The sequence below is a fragment of the Mytilus trossulus genome, chromosome 7 (genome assembly GCF_036588685.1).
Source record: "Mytilus trossulus isolate FHL-02 chromosome 7, PNRI_Mtr1.1.1.hap1, whole genome shotgun sequence".
Taxonomy (NCBI): Eukaryota; Metazoa; Mollusca; class Bivalvia; order Mytilida; family Mytilidae; genus Mytilus; species Mytilus trossulus.
Window position 1 is genome coordinate 51312420 of NC_086379.1, and position 21846 is coordinate 51334265.

The 21846-nt window shown below is 31.4% G+C and overlaps 1 protein-coding gene across 1 annotated transcript; it reads right to left on the minus strand.

Moving 5' to 3' along the window:
- Positions 1–2037: 2037 nt before the first annotated feature.
- LOC134726504 (uncharacterized) lies at positions 2038–14590 on the minus strand. Its single transcript, XM_063590910.1, has 7 exons — positions 14485–14590; positions 13543–13800; positions 11142–11411; positions 9795–9908; positions 8956–9267; positions 3283–3352; positions 2038–2417 (listed from the first exon to the last, which is right to left on the minus strand). Exons 1-7 carry the CDS (start codon positions 14546–14548, stop codon positions 2138–2140), a joined length of 1368 nt encoding a protein of 455 aa, XP_063446980.1. The 5' UTR covers positions 14549–14590; the 3' UTR covers positions 2038–2137.
- Positions 14591–21846: the final 7256 nt, after the last annotated feature.

The following is a 21846-nucleotide window of genomic DNA, read 5'->3' on the forward strand; positions in this document are numbered from 1 at the left end:
GGTCATAAAGATTTGCAATTAAACAGGAATACCGTCAATTAGTATAGTCTCAATTGTAAATGAGTATTATAGATCCAATCGTCGTTTCAAAATATTCTCAGACTAAAGATTGGTCTTTTATTTACAACAGTGATTCACTATTATGAAGCTACCCGGTGTTGATATTTATAAGGTAATCATTCAATGATATTCATGAGATGAGACCGTGTTTGATGAAGAGGTGTTGGTTATTTATAGATAATGAAGTGATTCCTATGTTTAATTACAGTGGGGATAAACAAGAAAATATATCTACGGTTCTTTAATATCCTAAATCAAATGATTATATTTAATCTACATGTAGCTTTAATTGAAAGAATTTTGGTTGATTTTTTATACTGATCAAAACTTTGATGACTATTACCCACTCACACATTGAGTGTATATTTCTCGCAAAAACTAATAGTGTACACAAGACCTAATGTACATTATGTAAATTAGGCCGTGTTCACACCAAACGCCGTGTAGAGTAAACATGTTTACAATTAGTTTAGTGTAGTGTACACTGGTTTCACATTGTTTAGCTACCTGTACATACGATTTGTTCACACTTGTAAACTATATGTCATTTAAATGTTCATTACGTAGAACTGAATTCAAAATTTTTGGACAATTTTTCTAGCGGTAAGGGGACAACCATTTGTCTTCAAAAGCGGGTTGGAGGTGGAAATGGAAATATTCCAATCCCAAATTTGATAAAAAAAATGGTCTTACAGATGATATTTTTTTTTATTCTGAATCAAGAGTTTCCCCATACATTAAAGTGTTAAATATTGAAAAAAAAGTATTTGATCACCAGCATCGAAAAAAAAGGAATAAAAACGTACGGGCGATAAAAAAAATCTGACTCCGATAAAAAAAAATAACCCTCCCCCTTTTTTTAAGTTAAGTGGTTGCTACTTTATGAAAGCCATTTTTATTATTTGTAGTAGTTTGAATACACTAGAGATGTCTCGATTACGCATTAGAAAACGTTAGCTGCATCAGCGTGCTTACAGCCGAAGAAAAAAAAAAAGGATTGAGATATTAGGGATCACTACATTTTTATCTTTTCTGTTTGTTTCAAATGGCATTTCTTCTCCAAGGAGTATTTGGTAAAGGAATAGGGTAACGTTTTTTTAATTTATTGTAAGTGTTATTTAACGGATCTGACAAACATATCATTTACCTCACACTTTTTTTAAGTCATGCATTTATGCGTGAATCGTTGTTTGAGTAAAAGACCAGTAAAAGACCAGTGGCGAATATTTCTGTGTACGTCAAGTCGATTCGGGAAGACCTTTTCAAATGAATTAGGCAGCAACTATTTACTTAATTTTTGGGGAGGGGAGGAGGAGGGGGGGTAGGGGGTAGGGGGGGGGGGCGTGTGCTATTGGTTTTTTTTTCAGGACAAATTTTGGTGACAAGTCGAAATCAATTTTAGCATGATATATAGTGGCAGCTGAGGGTGAAACAAACAAAAAAATTTCAGGGCCAAAAACTGGAAACATTTTTGGTTTCCAAAACAAAATCCGTAGCTCACCATCCAACCCCCTTGCCTTTATGTTATATACTCTCAACTATAATACCCTCCCCCCCCCCCCCCCCCCCGAAAATCAATTGGTTGCTGCCTTATGGGTTCGGCAATGATGCTGCTTTGAGTCTTGATCAGGGGTTAATAAAGTACGTTAATTTTTTTAACAAAAAAATCTGTAAAATTTAGACAATAATTTCTGTAAAGAACTATACTAATTATTATCAAAAATATCAATTTTACTCTAAAATAGTTTCCTCCTTAAATATATACACGGAAAAACTAATGTCCTAAATGCCTAGTTTTGTGTACATTTAACCTACACAAGGCCTACATTGACTATCGACTGTGTGTAGATAAAACATGATTTAAACTACATGTAAACATTGAGTTTCATCAATGGGAACGCAATTGTGTTTAGTTTACGTATGAGTAACACTAACACAACACCGAATTTATGTCAATGTGAACACGGCCTTACATAAATAATAAATTATGACAACATATATAAACAAACTGAAATACATGATGATTATTATATTCGAAATCTGAATTTACAAAAAATATGTTGCAACGTTTTCCCATTCAGTTTGCGATTGATTGATAATGGTCTCCGCCAGTCTCCATTATGTCAGAAGGGATAAGACATCCGGATGTATCAACGTGTTGTATTTGATTTATTTTCTGATGTGCTGCGGATTGACCTTCTGAAGTAGGTATTACCGATAATGGCGATTCCTCATAGTAATGTTCTGCCATGTGGTCTGACATTTGATGTGGTATTTCGTTGTAGTTGTTTTCATCTCGTCGAACTGTCAATGTTGTGTAGGAAGCTTTTATCAATTTTCTTCTCTGGATATAGATACTGAAAAAATACTACATATCTGTGAATTAATGCAAATGGAAGCAATCGACAACCTCATAGTCACATTACTTTACAATACCAACTTTAAGGTGGTACCAAAAACCTTAAGGTATACTTATTTGGCAAGTACAATTTTCATAAAATGTTGACCCAGTATTTACTATTACCGTTTGACAATAATATTATTATTTCCAAAAAAATTGAACCACATACTTGATCAGAAAAATGTCATTGGCTATATCGCAGTTTGACAAACACTGATTTTGATCATTGAGAAGGTTGATATTTCCTTAGGAATAAAATGTGATAAAAACGTTCAGCTGATTTCTACAGAGTTATCTCCCTGTAGTGTTACGTACCACCTGAAATGAATTTACAGTTGAATGTATCTCTAGTTTGCCATTGAGATTATTCACGTGTTTGCGCATCACGGTTTGAATAATAAAAGTATTTGTAAACTAGTTTGATACCAACTTTTATCTATCATATAGAAAGGATTTATTGTGACAACATTGAATAGAGTATCAAAATTGAATTATTCAATGTTTAAAAAAATGAGTGAAAATGGAAAGAAGTTTCAAGTGAAGTTGTGCATTAGCATAATATCATATCCTCTTGCATCAGCATTTCAACATCTATCTTTGAAGTGTGTATGTCTACTCTCTGCCTGTACTACTCACAGGCGCTTGAGGAATACTAAGATACCCCTTTCTTTCTTTCTTTTTTATTTATTCTTTTGTCATGAAATTGTAATTCATTTTGATAGATATTCCATAAAATTTTGATGAGCTACCATCTCCCAGTACAAAAGTATAAGTTCCTTCTTGTAGTTCATATATCCTTATTATATCATTTCAAAACTTACATGACTAACAGAAAAATAATAATAATTGCAAAGAGTGAAGCGCCTCCAGCTATACTTTTGATACACAAATCTAAAATATACAAAACAATTCCTCGTTAATGGAAAAACACAACCTCTTTGAGTGCTAAAGAAATCTTGCTAAAAATTTTTGAGGACTTTGAATTATATTTGATGAAGTGCATAACTTCTGATTCATATTAGAAAATAATATTTTTGTCACTGATAGTCAAAATATTCAGACATTCGCTCTGGTTGTCAACATGTTTAGATATCAAAAATGATTTACTATTTATTTGCGTAAGTCCTGAATATGGATGAATTACTTAGATCTTTGCGTCAAGCCAAAAAATGTTTGTAAAACAGTCAATCTGCAATATATATATTATTGATTTTATCATATCTTATTCTTATTATTCTTGAGTGTGTTTAAGAACTAAATGAAACGAATTGATTTTTTAAAAGATTGGTGTAGCATTTTAAAGTTTTAGAATACATAAATGAATTCTTACACAATAGTATTTTTATATACTAGTATACTGGGGGAAAATATGACAAAGCACATTGCTATCTGTTTATTCTAATGCATTAACATGCTTCAACACAAAAATATTACAAAGACAACAATTTTACAGAGTATAGAAACCACGTCCACTCTTTTTTGTTAGATGTATTTCTGCATTGTATTTATCTGATGAGTTAAGCCCACTTTATCTGCATTTTATAGTTTGTTTTTATGTTGCACTGTTACACTACTGTTCCAGTTTAGGGGGAAAGTGTGCGTCTTCAAACTAGTTTAATCTCACCACATTCTGTATGCGCCTGTTCGAAGTCAAGAGCCTATGAATCAGTAATTGTCGTTTGTTGCTGTATATCATATTTGTTTTACGTTCATTTTTAGTACATAAATCAGGCCCTTAGTTTTATCGTTTGAATGAGTTGTTCACATTTGTCATTTCGGGGCTTTTCATAACTGACTATGCAGATTGGGTTATACACATTGTTGACGGTTGCATGGTGACCTATAGTTGTTAATTATGTGCCAATTGGTCTTTAGAGGAGATTTGTCATTTGGCAATCAAACCACATTTTTTTTATATATATTAAGTAAATTCAGTTGATACTGCGTTACTGGAAAGTGTTGAGAATTATTTAACCATTCATTATATGCCGTGTTTAATCGGGTAGTGTATTTTACTGCTTACTTAACATTTTTTTTTATAAAAGTGTGGAATGAAATGTCTCCTTTATTGCTGAAGGAAATTTTCTCAAATTCATTCTATATATGGATATAAGCTTTTAAACTTAAAATAAGATTTTCAGTTTATCCTTTATAAATAAGATTAGCGACAAAAGAGATACTGTTGGTATTCTCATCGTGTACCTTCCCTAGATATAAAGCACCTGCTGATGTGGTATATAAATGTACACTCCCTTTTTCCCCTTGATATAATTTGTGTTTTCAATCATGATAACTGCTTGTTATGAAACTATTAACAAAGGACTCCTAACGGTTACATATCTTGAAATATATTTGGTGACACCATTATGAATTGTTTGAACTCTACTGATTATATGCGTCACAGATTTGATCGTTTTGTGATAGTAACAATTTCGTAATCTAATAGAGTTGACCTATATTTAAGATTTATTCTTACCTATTAAACTTCTAAATAATTTGTAACAGAACTAAAAATCTAAAATGAGACTGTTACAATCAGTTCCAGTGAAGGGCAATCAAAATCAGCTGTATGATAGATCTGTCAGCGGTCACGTCTACTTGTATTTGTAGTTTTTGTATTTTATCCATCTGATGAGTTAAGCCTTTTTCAACCGATTTTTATAGTTCTTATATTGTTCTGTTATACCACTGTCCCGGGTTAGGGGTGGGCTGTGATCCTGCTAACATGTTATACCCCACCACCTTCTCTATGTATGTGCCTGTCCCAAGTCAGGAGCCTGTAATTCAGTGGTTGGTGGTTGTTTATGTGTCACATATTTGTTTTAGTTAATTTTTTGTACATGAATTAGGCCTTCATTTTTCTCGTTTGAATTGTTTTACATTGTGATTTCGGGAACTTTTAAAGCTGACTATCGCGGTAATTCGAATTGAAAGGAAGAGCATGTGATCGCGATTAGCGAATTCAATTCGAATTTAATGTACGTATGCAATAGTAAATTGGACGATTTCCTCTATGTTGTCTTATTTGTATTTTGTCCTGACCTACTGATAATTTTTGCTTGATTAAATGTCAATTTATCTTTATAGACATTATATTTCTTTTTGAATAAGGCAATAAAAATAGATATTGTAAAAAACATAATCAAAGGGCATTAACTCTCATAAGGAGTAGGCTAACGATTTCGAAAATATAAAAATTTATTTGTAGAACTTGTCATGCTGATCATTTTTGTAATTTAATGTGTTTTCAAGATAATGGATAAAAATCGCCGCATTAACCAATTCGCAGTAGAAATCCATTTTGTTGATACGAATTAAAAGTTAAATTTTGGACAATTAAAACAAATTTGACGCGCATTGCAATTTGAATTTGAATTTACGTTCGGACGTAAAACGCGAATTACTATAATTCGAATATGTTAATGCGAATCTAATTCAAAGTAGTTAGTGCGAATATAATTCGAAAAAGTTAATGCGAATTAGATTCGAAATAGTTAATGCGAATTTAATTCGAAATAGTTAATGCGAATTAGATTCGAAATTGTTAATGCGAATTTAATTCGAAATAGTTAATGCGAATCTTATTCGAAATAGTTAATGCGAATCTAGTTCGAAATAGGTAATGCGAATCTAATTCGAATTAGTAAATGCGGATCGAATTCGAGTAACGTGTGAACGCAGCATAATTACAAGTTTCATTTCGCTGATAAAAGTTGTAGGCTGTCACTTTTATAAAAGGAATTGTCCAGACCCTTAAATTGGTTTAATCCAAATGAGTTACTCTCTTTAAATAAAGATATTATTATTACTATTATTACATAAAGACTTTGTACCCTCTTTGGTGTTTAAAGCCAAAACTTAAGAAAACAGAGTAAAACAGACTAAATGATCAGTTATTCCAGATCAACAAAACAGATTTTTCTTATGAATTCTACTCTTGTCATCAACGTTGTAGAGTGTCCGTTGTTGAATATGCACATAGAATAAGGTGAGCGACACAGGCATTTTAGAGCCTCTACTTTAAATACTCAAAGTATGTTAAAAAAAAATATGATTGGGGAGGTATGTATTTATGCATTTGTTGTGGTTACGGGCTCAGAAATATGTAAAATTATTGTTAAAATCTTGCAGCATATCAAACTGAAGCTGTTGATCGTATATTAAAGTTTTTTGGATTGAAAGGATTTTTGGAAACGAACTAAAAATGAAAAAAAAATTACCATAAACATTTAGTTTCTCAAAGGATAGTTAGTTGCCTTGGATCCTAATCGTCCAATAGCAGTACCAACCAAAATGGTTATTCAGGTAGAGTTTATTGATTTGTTTACTCGGTCGACTCACTCAAACACTTACAAAAGTCGGGAAAACTTGATGTTTAGTTTTTAAGAGAAAGGAAGACTTTACACAATTATTTAGTACGTAAAATATATATCTATATATAATTTATCATTCCAATTAAATGATAAATGTGTCATGAACACTTACAGAACTACTTCCCCTGTGTAGAAATAAATATGCATAACGGAATGAGACTGATTTATATATACATATATATATCTTTCGGTTCCCATGACACCAAACATTGAAATAAGATTTGCTTCTTTTGTTTAGGTTATAGTGAAATTATGAAAAGAGGCTGAAGAGATACCAAAGATATCCAACTTAATAAGCGAGAGAAAAAAAACAACACCATGGGAAAAACACAGGCGCTGTGGTAACAGTTCCCTTTTTTATAAATACTTTCACGTGGAAAAATAATAAAAGAGGGTAAAAATTGATAAAATACTGTTATTGTGATATCATACATGTATAAAAAAATACACATTAAGTAAGTGAAAATGAGGGGAAATATTACAAAATATTTACTACGAAAAACTTAAATACAAGGAAATATAATCAGAAAAATGCTGTCCAGTCAACATGCGACAAAAAACCTACAAAAAGTCACTACATGAAAAAATAGAGACTTTTCTTTGCCTTTGACCAAGTGTGAAAACTCAAGCCTTTGATTTTTGTTCGAATTACTTATTTTACTTTATCGATGAGTATTTCATGTCGGCAAACGAATAATTTAGTTTACGTTATATAGAGAAAATTTCAAATTACAGACTTAATGACGGTATAAATTATTGTAGAAAAAAATCGAACTTTCCCACAACATAAGAAAACAAATAAATAATCCTAGCATTAACATGATAAGTTTTTGCTTATATGTAACGAACGAAAGTAATCTAGCAATTCACACCCAGTATGATAACCCATAACAGCCCATCGTATAGTTATGCGGTCGGGCTGATATTGGGTTATCAGCCTATGTACTTTCGTACATGGTAGTATACGATTAAAATATTTTTACATGTCCTTTTCAATATCGGCAAGGGTATCATACATTGACCCATATCAGCCATCGATAAACGTCACGGCTGATACTTGGGACGATATGGAAATTCTCTGTATAGTATCATTTGCTATTAATTTACGCGTTATTAGTTTCTTATATGCGAGTTTTTTTTACTTTTTAAGGGGGCTCGCGAGTGTAAAACATTTTTTCTATTTAATATTAGATTTCGCTACTTTTTTCTATAAATGAACTTTATCTTATACCTGATAGAAAAAAAAAAATAAAAAAGAGGGGTCATCGATCATTTACGCTCACAATCTGCCTTTGAAAGAAGCATACATTTTTGTAAAGGTACTTTATTCTGTTGAACATATAGGAGAAAACTAGGTAAAATCAAAATTAAAAAAGTACTTAATTCCAGAAATCGCTTAAATTTTACAATTATTTAGTTTATGTATAGCTTATTTGAAAACAATAATAAAAAATATAGGTCACCGATGAGTAAAAAAAGATATTTCAATTATAATGCCAAAAAATAGCACTTTTGCATCAAAGGGAGATAATTTGGAGCTTTTTCAATGATATAAACATTTCAAAAGTCATCTGGGGCAAAACTGAATCGATTTTTTGGATAATTTTTGTATCACATCTTAAAGTAATAACTAATAGTGTAATAAATAAATTTTGTTCTGAAAAAACAAATGTTTAATTTTTTGCTGAAATGTTTGTACCCGCAAGCCTCCTTAAAAAGTTTAAAAGCCGATTACCTGTTTTATCCGAAAAATGATTTTCTGAGTGATCTGAAATAAAAGTTTTGAGCTTTATGAATTATGCCACTTACAAATTTTTCTTATTTTTTGTGATACTTTTTAAGTGACTGCAGGTTTTTTTTGTTGCTTACAAGGAATACAAGGAAAAAAGTAAGGTCATTCATTTGTTATACTAAAGTTCCTGGCATGTATTAATTCTATATTCGTATAGCATTCCATTGTTTTTAGAACATAAAAAAAGCACCTTCTGCATTTAAAAGTATAAACTACAAATATGACCGATTCGAAGAAACAGATTTCGGCTGCTTATGCTGTTTAACTTAAAAAGCATTCAAAAACAGGCTTATATCGATATCAGTTTACCTATGCTACTGGGAACTTACTGTAACACTTAACAGTTGCATCTCCGATAGAGTCACAGATCTCTCGTGAATCATTGGTATTGTCTGGCCTGCATTCAAACAAATCCGTAATATCAACAGGACAGTCAACTCCGTAGCCTATTCGCGATAGTTTTGTACTCCTTCGAATATCACCGGCAATCCCGTCATCAGATATATTTAAATGGCGACAAACAAACCTAGCATACTCATTTTTCCATTTGTTTGCACAAAGAGAGTAGGTTGTGTTTCGTTTCTTGTTTATCATCAACAGTCTGAAATCTGAATCTACATCCAAAACAAATTCAATTTCGCCTGAAATATGAAAATATAGATAATAAAATGTGATTGAAGTAATTTGTTTTATTGTTGTTGTTGATTTTTTTTGGCGAACAGTACTGAGCATTTTTCAATTAACTAAGCTAGTGGTCTTGATTTGTTCAGACGATGAATTAAGCACCGAAGTTCCGTTAGATAAAGGCCTGCTATTAATTCTATATGTACATTTCTTTGATTATTTACAACACGGAAAGTCAATGGAAATGTTAAAATTTCATATACATGTAGTATGGCTAGATACCAACACAATTTATGGCTTTGATTTTTAGCTTATCTTTATTGCAATCTGTTTGAATTGGTATAATTGGAGAAATATCACTTAAACGCGGGAAATAAATATTATGCTTAAAGCTTGCAAAAGTTGTTTTTTCGTTTATTCGTGTCAAGATAAGTAAACAAACTTAAAACTTTAAATCCGAAAAATTATTTAGAGTCACGATTATTTTTCGACCATAATGAAAAAGATGGACAGGTAACGCTCTTTTATTACAATTCGTTATTACCTGTATTTGGCGGTTTTATCATATCAAAAACAATTGTACTTGGTGACACGTCTTCTTTATCAAAATAACTATTATTTCCAGCATAGTTTACTGTTGTTGTAGGTGAACCAGTTCCTTTTGTTAAAGAAGAATTTTCAACGTAGAGCAAACTGTGATATCACAATAAATATGACGTGAGAAATACAAATAACGTGTGTTGGTAATATATCAAAATATTATTTTAAAGGATCAAATAAAATTAAAATCATCTTCAAATTCTATTTAATATATTGCAAAAAACATTTTAGGTTGAGTTGCGCGAAATGCTCTCAGAAATTTCATCATGACTATAAGATTAGATATATAAGACGACAAAACTATGTTTAAACCCTTTTTTCGAAAAATTACACACTGACATTTAATAACCTAAAATAACACACTGAGATTTAAAAAAAATAAAAAAACACACACTGTTAATTCAAAAATACACACTGAGATTAATATGCGTGTGTGTTTTTCATTTTTGTAATCTCAGTGCGTCTTTATCATGTTTATGAAATCTCAGTGTGTGTTTTGAAATTTTTAAATCTCACTGTGCTTTGTTTTAATTCTCAGTGTGTAAATTTTTGACGAGAACGGCTTGCCATAGATAAGGGACAGTCCATAATCAAAAGTCAAAGAGATATCGTTCAAAAAAGATCAAAAAGTCAATCGACAGATTGAGCCGTACAAACGACGTACACAAAACATGGAATGATCTTAGATGATCCACAATATGCCATCGTTCAATGAAACATTGCAATTTGTTAATGACGTAGTTTCACACTAGCAGATTGGTAAATATTGCAAATTTCTCTGGTCTTATCCTTACAAATAGAAAAGTAAGAAGGCCTTACAATAGCCATAAATCGGGCCAGAAATTTTGTATGAATGTCAATAAGATGCGTGTAATTATAAGAGTATAATTCAATGTCGTCTTTTCAAGAACTACTTCACTTTTTATTTAATAGGTACTTATCATATATAATAGATCAATGTGACCTTCTACCTTTTGGTAGAAAATGAAAATGAAAAATTTAGTTAAAATCAAATATACATTACCCTTTAGTTTGAATAATAAACAAACCTTTCCCTTTACATTGAAATATTACAATCACAATTATTTCTGTAGAAGATATTTTAATACTGCCACCCAAAATGAGTGAGGCAATGTTTTGCGAATTTATCACTATTCATGTTTGCTATTTTCAATAAAGAAAATAGCAAGTCTATTTAAATGTATCGCTTTCATGGTAAAATAAGATAATGAATTTACATAACATCAGTAAAAAATATGCAATTTTATTTAATATAATATTTAGTTTTTACCTCCGTTGCAGCTGTAAGTTATTGGTGCCCTCAAAGTTAAATAAAAACAATCCGTATTAACATTTATGAGGTCACAACTACGATAGCCAACACACAAATGTAGAATTTTCGCTATGCAGTTGCTGATTTCTTTTACGTCTTCGCATGTAGCTTCAATCTTATACAACCAGAAAACAGATCCGCTAATCACATCCTTACCATCGCAATGTATTACAGACAACGAACCGCACACTTCAACTGTTTTGGTATACTGCCTATCAAACCACCGTCCTTCAGTGTAAAAATATCATATACAAAGAATTACTATTTTTGTGGAAAGCAGGGAATTTGATACACAATAAATTTACAACATTTTTTGATAACACACACGTTATAATTTTACTGCACCAGGTGCCCATTTCGACAATATTTCTTTACAGTGATGCTTAAGACAAAACAATTTGAAAATTCAAAGCCTCATACAAACGTTGGTGAGCTAATCAACCCGAGAAGATAAAGCACAAACAAACGAGGGAAGACAACAGGTATATGAACAAGTATCTTTGAATCTATTAAACCAGATATTCAGGAGCCTGTAATGCAGTAGTTGTCGTTAGTTTATGTGTAAAATATTTTTTTTTTAATTATAATTATAATGTATAATCCTTTCAATCTAAATGTGGAATATTATTGTGAAGGGTATAGCTTTTTTCGAGAACATGTAGTAATCGCTTTGTCCGTCTTTTCGAAAATTCGGTAGTCCAGTTGGTACTTAATCCGTCCATGTGCTTGAAACTAACTGTTTCTCGACGATAACCAGAGTTCTCCTTACTTTTTTTTAATGAAACCTTTGCGGATATAATAACTATATAGGAAAATAGAAAAAGCTTTTTGCATTTGATTTTGAGGTCAATAGCTATATATAGGTAAAAGTTCACAGTCTCTATTACCATCAATAGATATATTTGGGAAAATGTTTTCCGAATGGTAACCTCAGTTACCCTTTATTGTTTGGAGTACGATGTTTAAATCTAACTGATCGTGCGTTGTAATTTATGCACCTCTTCTTCGAGAAAGGTTGGAGGATGAACGCCAAATAACGTGGATCATTCCGACACATTATATCAGGTTAGAAACCTCTCATTTAGTAGTTTCCGTGAGTTCCTTCCTGTCAAATTTTTGTTTGTTTAATTTTTTTTTCTGGATAATGTCGTTGATTTTCCAGTTTTTCATGTCGGAGCTTAACATAGCTGACTATACGATATGAGTTTTTGCAACTTTTTGAATGTCTCACGATGACCTATATTTTTTTTTAGGTTGATAGCTGTCTGAGTGGTATGCCATAATCATGTCGCAATATTACCACAGCTCCTCGTTTGTATGGAGATGACTAAGTGAAAAGGGTACGTATTTTAAAATTTCATGTTTATAGGTCGAAAGATCAAAGTTATTGTTACTAAAATAGATTTAACAAAATAAATTTGGGTTCTTGATTGAAACAATGTGGAAGACCGGATACCACTTCGTATAAGATCCAGTTTGGCATATTTTGAACAATTGCCACAATCACTTGAATCCTTTCTGTAATTGTTTGAAATTTATCATTGTAACTGATACTGCAAATGATTGAACTTTTGTTATCAACTGTTGAGAGCTATTATTGATGGTTGAATACCATTTGATTTAGTCCACACTGACTGACCCGCAGTACCTTATAACATATAATGCCAGTCTTTATGCAGACAATATGTCTATATCATATTAAAAATCAAGATACCCTCATCTGATGTCGATCTTTTTTTGATTTTTATATCTATAAGAGAAAGATAGTTAAAACAAAAGGAGAAACATTTTGGCTAAAAGTAATTCTTTAGGTTGAAAAACTCGATCATATTATTTTGAACTTGGGCTGCACTGGAAAATGAGGTAAAGTATACTATCCATGTACTAATTCATAGATTACCAAATTTGCACTTTGTTACTTGAAAACGAGAACACAGACCCTTCTTTTAAAAAAAAAGACATTTGGTTTGATTACGTATGAAGATTATTTGTACCAATTTTCATTAAAAAGTCGTCATTGCATGTTTTTATAATCAATAAATATAGAGGAAAACATTGCGGGTTTTTTCTACATTCATGAGTATTTGATAAACATGAGTGATTTCTATAAAATGAAAAAGGCGGAAACTTATAAGATACTTAATATATAAAACAGAAATTACAAATAATTTTATAGAAAACAGTTTGCGTTTATCTTTTAAAACGAAAAACGTATGTATTTCTGTCGAAAGGGAAAATACGTTCACAATTCCGAATATAGAAATCATCAATATTCTAATTCGTTTCTTTCAGTTTTTCAATATAGTGCGACTGTATCTACACCTTTATGTTATGTTTTACTAGGGAATGACGTGCTTACTTTTCTTTATGCAGTATAATTCCACAAACACACGTCTAGGTTGCTTGTTACACGAATTGAAGTCACTTTCGCCCAAAGAACAGTTTTGCCTGGTACTGCATTTCTCTTTTATCAATCGTGTCTGATTTCTGCAACTAGTATCTTCAGCAGTAGGACATCCATTCCTCCACAAACGAAAATTCACATAATTTATGTCAACTGTTTCGTTCTGGTTACATTTAAGGTTTGACGACTTCTTTCCACATATATAAGAATATTCTAAAATTGAAATTTAGAAATATCTTCGAGATTCTAACTGAATGTTTTATTATTGATAATATGCTATAATCACTCTTATTCTTGGTACCTTATCGTGTTTTAATAATACTAGTTACCAATTAATGCATCGGTGGTAAAGTGGTAAAACCCCGAGTGCCGGCGTTACAGGATAGATGTATTCCATCGGAAAGGGACTTTATAAACGTTATAAAAAACTAGAAATGCGCATGCATTTTGGTAAAACAGAGTATCTCATTCGTATGCGATCATTCTTTTATGCATCAACTGCGTGCACTTGGCGTCAAAATACCATTACATTCATCCATTTTTAATTAAAAAAATCCTATTAAAAAGATTACAGCAATCTCTCTGTTTACTAAAATGTAAACCTATATAATACAGAAGAAAAGTATTCAGATTGCTCAAATTTTAGAAGTGACAATAAGTAAAACATAGAAAGCTCAAATACAGATAGTACATGACCTCAAGAATAAACAAAAAACTATTGTAAAATTCAGATATGCGCAAAAATATGTAAACCCTATAACGAGATTTCTTTTGTGTAACTGAATACAAGGAAGTGAACAGATTTATGTTTGCAAATATAATTAAATAGCATTTGTTTTAATTTAATCCAACATTGCCCAAATTTCTATAATTTTAAACACTTTAAAAATTCCTTACCTGTCCAAACCTGAGGAACCAAGAACGTAAAAATTAAAATATATTCGGCATAGTGACTTTTCATCCTGTCTAAACTTTCAAAGAAGTATTAATATATACGCTGTTTTGTGTACTACTTAATACCGCCTGTTTCCTTCCTTATTATTAATTGTGGATAATTATATGTAAACATATACTATTGTCATTGATTTTTCAAATGAAATATAAAATATATCTTCGCACTTCTAAATCAGAAAATTAATACTTTGTGTACAGTATGTGTACAAGTCAACTGTTTCCGTATACCAGCCTCTTCTTTTAATTTTGTCTCGTATGACTGCATTGTCAAATGTAGTTTTGATGTTGATATTCCGTTTTTTAACATATTTGTTAGTTTCAGTTAACCTGTTTTGTTAAGGCAACCTAGACATATCATAAAACTTGTGTATGGTTATTGTACTAATACTGAGGAATATTTTTTTGGCGAAGATTATCAGGTTTATATATTTCCAAGAATTCGTTTATGAAAATGTACCAACAATCTCAACAACATTTATTTAATGATATTTTAGTTTGTTTAATTTCTGCAGTTTTAATGCATGCCGCACTATTCATTTCCTCCTCATTGCTTGCGTGCAAATGTCGTTTCAAATTCTCTGAATTTTTCTATTGCATAACAAATCGATATTGGGAAAGGATAGAATGCATCATCGGTCAAAATGTTATATTCTTTTGCTAAAGTTAAGGTTTTACACTGGTAATTTTTGGTGCCCTTTATAGCTTGATGTTCGCTGTGAGCCAAGGCTCAGTGTTAAAGGCCGTTCCTTGACCTACATGTATAAAGATTTACTTTTATAATTGTTTCGGGGATGGAGAGTTGTCTCATTGGTACTTACACCAAATCTTCCTATATCTATTATATTGATTTCATTAAGGAAGAACAGCAAAAATTTTCGGCAATCGTTGCCTTTTTAATTTGCAAAGAAATTAACACGAAATACATCGTACTACATTATTACTATGTACATATTTCATTGTGCTTTCTCATGTTTTATTTGTAATCCAAAGCTAAACACAGACAGAAAAATAACAACAGTAACGGTAATCAATTTAATAAATAGTCAATTAGAACTATTCAACCATATGTGATTTCCGACAATAAGAATTATTTTGACATTATTTTTTTTTATTTCAAACTTATTTGACCACTTGAATATATCTCAAAATATGTGAACATTTAAGTGTGTGGGGCCGTTATTTTCTTTTGTTAAAGTCGTTATACTCTAAATGAAGAATTTGCAGCGTGTCATTGAGCACCTGACATTTAAGAGTAAAGGCAAAGTATTGCCTGCTCCTAGTTTTTATTATGATTATAAAACTAATCATGAATTATAGAAGGCAGCATGACTGTTTTGGGAAATTTGAAAACAAATTCAGATTAGACAGGAACATACCGTTTAACTAAACCAACATCACTATACTGCAGAATACCTTACAACAAAACTATTTTCATTTACCTATGTACATTATTCTATTTGGCGAACCCTTTTTTCAAGGTTTTGGTTGGCTTTCTGAATTGTTTTTATATCTCACAGCGGTTTACTGCTGTTGCCATCATTTATTCATCCCTTATTTTTAAATGTTCCATCAATATTACAAACAGGCGAGTAATATACGTGTGTCAAAAGTGTATTGTTTAATCATTTTGGTTTAATATTTATCCCCGAAAAAACATTTCTTTAAAATCGGCGATTGGTGGTAATAGTCCAGTCAGTCTATTTAGGAAACGTTTAAAAAATAAAACTACGAACAAACACTCTACTCTTATGGGTTAGTGTCCATGATATCATCATATATCGGTCTTCCAAGTTAATAGTGGCGGAAATAGATGATTTTGGGATAAAATCATAGTGTTTTTTTTAATCAATGAAAATTGAGAAATTACAATATTTGTGTTATATATGATAGACTTTAACTAGTATCTTTTATCACAATATGCAACATCACTGATTGTATAAATAAACGGGAAATAAATTCCGACTAGATCTTAGTACTTTCAAACAAAAACAAAGATTTTACCACTGGGTCAATGCCACTGCTGGTGGACGTTTCGTCCCCGAGGGTATCACCAGCCCAGTAGTCAACACTTCGGTGTTGAGATGAATATCAATATCAAAATGTTTTTTTTTTTTTTAAATTTCCTGTTGACAAAACTTTAAATTTTTCGAAAACTAATGATTTTCTTATCCTATGCATCGATTACCTAAACCGTAAATTTTTTGGAATTTTGGATCCCCAATGCTCTTCAACTTAGTACTAGTTTGGCGTTATAAATTTTTTGATATGAGCGTCACTAATGAGTCTTATTTAGACGAAACGCGCGTCTGGTGTATTTAATTATAATCCTGGTACATTTGATAACTATATTATCATTAAATTCTCAAAAAGGAAACCGGAAAATTTGTCAAATTTAATTTATTCTAAAATAGATGGTGATGATTGTATACGGAAACTGACAAAATGTCATGACCAATAGATTTCCTTCATCCTGGAAGCTTTAATGTATTTCTTTATAGAATGAGGTTTGCAGATTATTAACGATGACCTGTAATTGTTCATATATGGGTGATTCCGGGTTAAATGATTTAACGGTTTGTTTTCTCATTAGCAATCAAACTACATCTTATTTCTAAATCTATAACTTGTCTTCTGGTACCTCGTGAATATAATTTGTGTTAACCTTCTTTTCGATACAAAAAAACAAAATTGTGCATACAGTCACCCTACAAAGTGTTATTACATCAACTAATTATTCTATTATTATCATTGTTTGGTTGTGGTAAATGGTCGTATGTAATGTCTAGTGTTTTATTCCTCATACATGTCATACTGTCATAGGCGTCACCAAGAGACCGATCGTATATATTGACGTCATCTTGGTTAACGTGACGTGGATTATTAGTTTCATCATACATTCCTTCTTTTGAAATAGCATAATGGTCATCATTGTATGATATCGAGGCTTCCTTCTTTTCTTTTACGGTTGTTAGTGAAGACTCTTCTATTTCCTTATAGTTATTTGCATTGTTTGAACGTTTTGTTTCATTTGGGTCAAGAACAAAATAATTATTTTGGTTGAGTGAATTTCGTTGCAACCTACTGGAAGAAGATACAACAGGATTATCTATTTCTGAATACTTATTGTCTATTGTTGCTTCCGATTCACTTGGTTCAATAAGGAAATAATTGTTTTCCACATTTCTTTCCATTCCATGCAAATGATCCACAAATATATTTCCCCTTTGAAGATCATTTATGGGATATGACGTATTTTCCGTTTCTGCACTTGCACCAAGAAGAGAAGCTGGGCTGTTTGTAGCATTTGCATCAACATAAAAATGAGAAGTTTCATTTAAACCATCGTTTCTGTGTAAATTCTGGTAATTTATTGGTGCTGATATGTTCGATCAAGAGTTATGTTTCAACTTTTTCCTTTTCCTATAAAAATCGAAATTAAGTTTAAACATGTTAAATTACGAATGGAAATATGAAGTTTTTAGATTACCTGGCTACAGTTATCATGTAAAGTGTAATGGCAGAAAAAAACCTATTAACAGAAATTCCCGGTTCATTGAAAAGGGGGGAGTCCATGAAATCTGATGAAATTAGACCTTAGACTAAATCAATCAAAGCAACAAATGGAAAACATATACCCTTAAATGGAGATAACAATTTTCAGTGACTGTATATCAAATTAAAATATACACATTGCAATTAGAATGCTCAAATAAAGCGATTGCAGTATATATCTTTTTCATTGATTTGATCTAGTAACAATCTGTAGTACAGAAGTGTTGTCAATAATAGAGTATTCCGTTGGTTGGGGTCTGCCTTAAACATATCGGGCCAGGTTTTGAATTAGGAAATTGAAATACATTGCATTATAATCGTGTCTCAGTAATACACTGATAGTTTTTAACGAATTACAATAAATGTTTGAATATGTATTTTCCCGCAGATCCGTTTAACTGTGTGGGAATTCAAAAGATGCGATCAAATTTTAGAGGAGCTGATTCCAAGATCAATAGTTAATTTCAGAGGATATTGGATATTTGTCAGAGTGAGAGGTTTGTCGAGGTGCAATACTTGCTACCAAAGAAAAACCAGTAAAATAACAAGCTTAAGTCAGAGGAAAATTCAAAATGCAAAGTCCCTAATCAAATGACAAAATAAAGCTCAATCATATCAAACGAATGGACAACTGTCATATAAAAGCTACTGATGACTTGTACATGAAGGTACAACAAGCCCTTTAGCGAGCATTTTTACAGGCAATTTTTCTTTAATAAGAATTTTATTAAAAAAAAAATTGAAAAAGATATTACCTATGATGCATATATCTTACTACTGGCTTTATATTTTCGGATTTTGCAATACATACCTTCAATCACGAATGACTAGAAAACTGTTTCGAAACTCGTTTATTGTGCATAACAGTAACGTCGTCGTGTTGTAAAAGGTCAAGCTAGTTTGTATCATAAAATTTTAACGATTATACCAACTCTGCAAAGTTTTATGCCTTGATTACTAGTAACTCTATAAAATATGTCAAACATAACATTTTTGTCATCTCTCGGGAGTCACATCTTGTTTATAATTAAGAGATGTAAGTACTTTATCTAATTAACACTTCGTTACTTAAAACTGTTTCCTTAATTTGCTTCCAGTTGCATTACATCTTGATGAATGACTCAGAATGACACTTATACTATCATAACCAAAACTGTCTATTTATACATGTACTAGATTTGACTTCATGAATCGTGAAAGTAGTGTGTGTGTGTGTGTAAGCAATTTTGCTGTGCAACAGTTTTCAACCAAAATCTATATCTACCGTAACTAGCTTCCTCTAACGAAGTGTGTACGTTTATTTGTCCGGGGTGTACTGGCACAGAGACCCGTCAAACATGGACTGAAGACATTTTAGTTGTGCATGAGTTACACATACAAAATCAGGTCCAATTTTGGGTGATGTCTTTTCTCAAGGTTATGCTAATAGAAAAGTTCAACATTATTTTACTAGGGTGTGTTTAGATTCGGACACGACTTGAACCGTCGATAACGATATATTTTCATGTGCATTTTTTAAATGACTTTCTATGAGGAACAGGACCGAAATAAAAAATTACAAAATACTGCACACTAAAACGTGTAAAAAACGAATTATACAGCTATAAACCAGTTACACAAAGACAGAAACAGAACATTTAATATGCATATTTGGTCAAATGCTTAATGTACAATTGGTTTTGGTATTGATTTGGAATTTTAAAATTCCTAATGGAATAAAATGACAAGTATATGTTAATGCTAGAATTATGTGGTTTAATTCAATACAATATTTGATATTATAAATGGTATTTATGAACTCTTAAAGAGTTAATTATGTATGTGCTCTACGCGTGGTAATTTTTGTCGCGTAGTATCTTTTGTAAGAACCGGTTGGAATTTAGAGGGTAGCATATAAGAAAAGGATCACGTTTTTTTTTCACTTATCGTGGTTAGGCAATGACCATGTTGATTACTTCAATGTAGACATATTTACAGTAGTGTATAACTGTTATGTAATTCAGAAATCAATTTGATGTGTACTATTTATGATATTTGTTTATTTTTAGATATTCTGTAAGACCAGTGTACCATAACAAATTTTTTATTTAGTGGACGTTATTTGTATTCAGTTAATCCAATGTTTTGTGGCCAGTGAAATGATAATTTAGCTTGTATATATAATGTCTGATAAAATGACATGGTAACCGTGCTGGTCAAAATTACAAATGTGTTTCTTATTTTATACGAAGAATGATATAGTATACAGTTTGGGTTTGAAGTAGGTTTCAGAAAGTAACTAGCGATTTGCACGAAAATACTTTATGTTCGTTTAAACAAGTGAATTAGAACATAAATACATTCTGCTTCTCTTATTCTCAATCCTTTAATTAGGTCTTTCAACCTTTTCGGTTGAAAGACCTATTGGTTTTGTTCTGATTATTATTTTTTTTCTTCCGCCAACTTTTTTGTCCTTCACAGTTTTTTTGTTTCGCAAGATGTCGCTTAGATAAATGAAATATGATATCGAACAGTTTATGCGCTTTTGAAACTGACACCGCGAAACCGAATACTTTCTAATATAAGAGTTATCTCCCCAAACACTGTTTTTCTTGTTATCGCGTAATCTTCACAACCGTATAAGAAACCGACAAATTTATTTTTCCAAATTGCTCGTTATATCCTCAGGATGTTCTTTCTGTTTCATTTTGACCGAAGCTATTCGGAGACTCCATATGAGAGTTATCCCCCCTTTTATATATGATATAAGTGATATGCATTTCTAACTGGTAAACCATAAGTGATAGAGACCTAGGGTCTTTTGATTTAAGATCCTTGGTCCAAACAAATGAAATAAGGTCAAGGTCAAAGGTCAAGGTCAAATTCTAATTTTAAATTTTGACTTATTTTGACTTATTTTCATTAACCTTATAAGATATTGACAAATTATTTTTACTAAATTGTTAGTTGCGACATGTCGTAACTTACAAATTTGGGTTGCAAGGGTGCTTAGACAATAAATAGGAGTTTCGCCTCTCTTATATTTAGAATTATGCGTAAAGTGATATTACTCATGAACCATACATAATACCGAACTATGGTCTTTTGATCTGGGATCCTTGGTTTATGACCTTGAAATTGAGGTCAAGGTCATAGGTTAATTGAACGTTCTAGATTTTGACCTTTGCTCGAAATTCATATTTATACATCATAAAGCCATAGGAACTGACATTTTCAACTGAATTTTAATATTTTCATATCAAAATAGATCCTTATTAGTTGAAAGACCTTCAATTGTTCTTTGAACAATTGGTTTTGAATTGATCTAGTTTTCCTTTTATATTTTTGAATTGCGTTTATTTCTACAAATAGTATGCATTAATTAACGTTAAACTCATTACGTTCATAAAAAAAATCAAATATAACCTTATTTTTATGAAGACAATATATACCAGAGGGACATTCAAACTAATAAGTCGAAAAATAAACAGACAACGCCATGGCTAAAAATAAAGACAAACAGACAAACAACAGAACACAAAACATAAAATAGAAAACTAAAGACTGAGCAACACGAATACCACCCCAAACTGAGGATTATGTCAGCTTATGTATCATATGTTTACTTTCAAAATGACACAGACATTAACAACTATAGCTCACCGCACGGCCTTCAACAATGAGCAAAGCCCATACCGCATAGTCAGCTATAAAAGGCCCCGATATGACAATGTAGACAATTTAAACGAGAAAACTAACTGCCTTTTTTATATA

What these genes read in the sequence shown, in the direction of transcription:
- LOC134726504 (XM_063590910.1), bottom strand. Translation starts at nt 14,548, where the DNA reads ATGAAAAGTCACTATGCCGAATATATTTTAATTTTTACGTTCTTGGTT. An exon ending in GGTTCCTCAGGTTTGGACAG is followed by an intron (nt 13,801 to 14,484) that starts GTAAGGAATTTT and finishes TTTCAATTTTAG; the next exon opens with AATATTCTTATATATGTGGA. An exon ending in GATAAAACCGCCAAATACAG is followed by an intron (nt 9,268 to 9,794) that starts GTAATAACGAAT and finishes TTCATATTTCAG; the next exon opens with GCGAAATTGAATTTGTTTTG.